Here is a 4,471-nt window from a genome sequence, read left to right on the forward strand (position 1 = left end):
AAGCCGGCCATGGGATCGCCGGCGCGTCCTTGCGCCTGCGCATCCCGGCCCCCGGCCATACTCCCATTCGTCTCTTTCTCCCCGGCATCTAATCGTGCCGGGGAGTGACGCGCCGCGGTGTCTCAACTTTGGTGCGGCTTTTAGAAGCCGCACTCTTCCCAGTGTTTTCCCTGCCGTGTGGCAGAGGCCTTAGTACTCTTTTAATTTAAGCAACCTATATTTGCGGATATGTTTAGATTTTCCCTTCTCCCCTTCATTTTCCACATTGTTCATTCAGGTTATAAGCATGAAGCCCCAAGGCTTGATCTGATGTATTTGTACACTGACCAGAATTTTTACATTCTTAATATGCTTTTCTTTTTTTTTTGAAAAAGTGTATACACACACACACACACATATTTATTTAGGGAATAGATATGCCACTTCTCCAGGGAACTGCTCCGGGCGGCTCACAAGTTAAAACAATACAACCAAATCATAAAAAGCAACAACATAAATTATCAATATTGAAAACAAGCCCCGGGGATAACAACAGTGTGGAATAAACATGGAGCTGCCTCAAATGATATTCATAAAACAGGCCTCCGGCCAGAAGCAGACCATAAATCGACCGAAACCAATAACACCCGTGTGTTAAAAGCCTGGGTAGAAAGAAATATTTTGGCCTGGCTTCTGAACGGGAGGGAGGCGGCTGCCAGGAAAGGCACCAAAGCTCACACGCGCACACGGGGGTGGGGGGGATGCCAAAAACAGCTATTTTGGTCTTGCCGGGAAGCTACCGATAGCAAGAGAAGCTGATCTGAGACCTGTAACCTCTACCCCTCTGTGTCACAAGAAGACTTCTTCTTCCAGCGTACAGTGTGTTGTTTACCACATTGTAAATGTGCCTGTCTCAAAATGGAACCTAAATAATTTGACTCCCTGTCACTCCCCCAGCTTACCCAGTGGATGAATTGCCTATACACTCTGGTTTGGAAAATACCTAGAGATTTCAGGGGGTGAAGACTGGGTAGGGTGGGGTTTGGGGAGGGGAGGGACCTCAGTCGGATATAATGTAGGCTTGCCAAGTCCCCCCGACGTGCGCGTCACCCGGAAGTGACGCTGGGGGCGGGGCCACAGTCATCCGAGGGAAAACTCTAGACACCGGACGGGAGTCCCCCGCTCCGGATGAATGTGCACTTGGCAGCCCTAGTATAATGCCACAGAGTCTACCCTCCAAAGCAGCCATTTCCTCCGGGGGAACTGATTTCTGTTATCTGGAGATAAGCTGCAATAGGGGCCTATCTCTAGGCACCACCTGGAGGTTGACAATCCTACCAATAAACCAAATGGGAACAATAATACTGAAACCCTGTAATGTTGAAGGAAGATAGCTTCATGGTGTGGGGAGAGGCACTCTTGTGGTCGTTTTCAGAACAGCTAGTCCTTTGTTTTGATCCAGTACGTCTGTCTTTGGGGGCCCAACATCTGCACCTCTGCTGTGTGCCATGATGCTGTCTCCCCTCTCCTCTCTTGACCTCACCTCTCAAGGTCGGAGATGGGGGAAGCGCAGCATGGTGATGCTATGCCATATGTATGGCCCAGTGTGGTGGTGAGGTGGTGAAATAGTTAGAGCAGGGGTGTCAAACATGCGGGCCCGGGGGCCGGATCAGGCCCCCAGAGGGCTTCCATCAGGCCCGCAGTGGAACTGGCCATCTCCTGCTTCCAGCTCTGCTGCTGCATCATAGCTTGCTTCGCCAGACTCTCTTAATCACTCAGCCATTTCATGTTTTAACCTGGGTCCTAGAGTCAGAACTCTGAGCAGGAGATTTCTGTGGCGAATGTCAATAAATCAAAAGTAGGTTTGCAGCCTTACAGAGCTAATGTTTTAAGCATGTTTTTATTTTAAGTTTAAAAAAAAATCTTTGTGTTTGTGTCCTTTATAAAGTTTATATCTCCGCTACCTGGCATTAAATTTTATGACACTCATGGCCCAGCCCAAGAAGGTCTCATTTATGTCAGATCCGGTCCTCATAACAAAGGAGTTCGACACCCCTGGGTTAGAGTGTTGGACTGTATCTGGGAGGCACAGGTTTTAATCCCTTGCTCCGTCGTGGAAGCTTGTTGGGTGACCTTCCGCCAGTCACACACTCTTGGCCTAACCTCCCTCAGCTTGAGGGTTGCCAACTCAAGTTTCGTAAATTCCTGTAAATTGGGGGGGGGCAGCGCCTGGGGAGGGCAGAGTTTGGGGAGAGGAGGGGACTCAGCGGAGATGTGATACCAAAGAGTCTGCCCTGTGAAGTGACTTTTCCACCAGTGGACCTGATGTCTTTAGTCTGGAGACCAGTCATAACTCCAAGAGAACTCTAGGCCCCGAGTGGAGGTAGGCGAGCCCACTCGCAGCTCTGTTGGAAAGACCAGGGCTATTTTTGGGCAGGAACACGCAGGAACGGAGTTCCGGCTGGCTCCCGAGTTGGCCACACCCAGCAGGAACTCATTAGCATAATAGGCCACACCCAACAGCAGGAACTCATTAGGATTGGCTACAGTTAGGGGTGTATGACCTAACATGCAAAAAGGCCCTGGGTTTTGACAACAAACAAGGTAAACAGAATAAGAAGCAAAAGGCGGGTGTGGCTGGATGACCACACTTCTGGTAACATGGGGTGTGTGGCCTAATATGCCAATGAACTGAATTGTCATGGGTGTGGCCTAATATGCTAATGAGTTCCTGCTGTTGGGTGTGGTCTATTATGCTAATGAGTTCCTGCTGGGCTTTTTCTACAAAAAAGCCCTGGGAAAGACAAAAGGGAGGAGAGGGGGACGAGGTTAAGCCTCATTGGATACCCACTGGGAACAAAGGCAAGGGATAAATGAAGATAATGATAACAACGATGATGATGTTGATGATGATTGATGATGACAGAACAAATTTAGAGTCCAGTGGCACCTCTAAGACCAACAAAGGATGATGATGATAATAATGTTTAGTATAAATTTCAAGGAAAAGAGCAGTAGTAACTTCAGGCCCAAAATGATCCTGGCATTTTAAAGAGCAGGAGCGGTTGAAATGAGCATGAACCCGGCCACCAGTCAGTTCCAATCACTTGTAAAAGTCCATGCAAGTTTGTCCTCTAACCATTTACTACTGGATCTCTTTGTTCTACTCTAATGCCTACGCCTTTCTTCCCCACACAGAGAACTCCGTCGCTGCCAAATCGGGTGGCTGCTTCCCCGGATCCGCTGTGGTGAATCTGGAACGAGGGGGCACGAAGCTGGTGAAGGACCTGATCCGTGGCGACCGGGTGCTGGCAGCGGATGGGCAGGGGCAACTGCTTTACAGTGAATTCCTTGCCTTCCTGGACCAAGAGGAGCCCCCCATTCACAGGGTCTTCTATGTCATCGAGACCCGGAGGCCCCGGACGCGCCTCTTGCTCACAGCCGCCCACCTGCTTTTCGTGGCCCCACAGCAGAACCATTCCCAACCCCAGCCCATTTTTGCCAGCCGTGTGCGGCCGGGACACCTCGTCTACGTGTTGGGCAAAGGGGGTCAGACGCTACTCCAGGCCGTGGTGCACCGGGTGTCCCTGCAGGAAGAGACATCAGGAGCTTATGCCCCGCTTACCGCTCAGGGCACCATCCTCATCAACCAGGTGCTGGCTTCGTGTTATGCTGTCATCGAAGAGCATAGCTGGGCCCACTGGGCATTTGCCCCTTTCCGAGTGGCCCACACCCTCCTGGCGATGCTGTCCCCCAGCAGCCATTCTCATCCTAGCCCTTCTCCGTCAGCGGCACCCAGTGAGTCCACAGCTGGCATTCACTGGTATTCCCGCCTCCTCTACCACATTGGCCGCTGGGTATTGGATTCTGACATGTTGCACCCGCTGGGCATGGCCAGCTGAGGGGGGGGACAGTTCTCGGAACACTCCATCTTTCTCCACCGTAAAAATAAAATATTACAAACGAGGGGGGAACTAAGATGAAGAAAGAAAGAAAGAAAGAAAGAAAGAAAGAAAGAAAGAAAGAAAGAAAGAAAGAAAGAAAGAAAGAAAGAAAGAAAGAAAGAAAGAAAGAGACTTTGAATCAATAATAATAGTAGGACAGTCCAAAGTAGACGTAAAGGAACAGGAAGAGCCCAGGAAGTTTTGTTTTAGTTTATAAATATATATATATTTTTATTTGATTTATATTTTTTGTCGGTTTTGTTGTTTTTGTCGTCTTCATCTCCTGGATATTTATTTGTTTGGTATTTTGAAATAGATGTTTTAAAGAATATGAACCCGATCTTCAAGAGCCTTAAATAGTTTCTTTGGTAATTTATTATCATGCGAACTGTTATACTCACAGGGAGAAGAAAATTATTTTGTGAGGCCATGCAAAACTGCACAGAGATCTATTTTTCTACCTGTCAACGCGTGTCCAGACTTTCCAAAAGGGAAAAAAAAGAAAGATGTCTCTCTCCCTCTCTCCTTCCCATCTGCCCTTTGCTTTG

General features: G+C 48.7%; 1 protein-coding gene across 1 annotated transcript in view; it reads left to right on the forward strand.

The window, feature by feature from the left end:
- Positions 1-3,954, forward strand: part of SHH (sonic hedgehog) — a 36,799-nt gene extending 32,845 nt beyond the window's left edge. Inside the window, exon 3 of the mRNA XM_015418960.1 lies at positions 3,178-3,954. Within this exon, the coding sequence (XP_015274446.1) occupies positions 3,178-3,881 (704 nt within the window). The 3' untranslated portion in view covers positions 3,882-3,954. The remainder of the gene's footprint in view (positions 1-3,177) is intronic.
- Positions 3,955-4,471: the final 517 nt, after the last annotated feature.

Source organism: Gekko japonicus, unplaced genomic scaffold (assembly GCF_001447785.1).
Source record: "Gekko japonicus isolate JY-2015 unplaced genomic scaffold, Gekko_japonicus_V1.1 scaffold2873, whole genome shotgun sequence".
NCBI lineage: Eukaryota > Metazoa > Chordata > Lepidosauria > Squamata > Gekkonidae > Gekko > Gekko japonicus.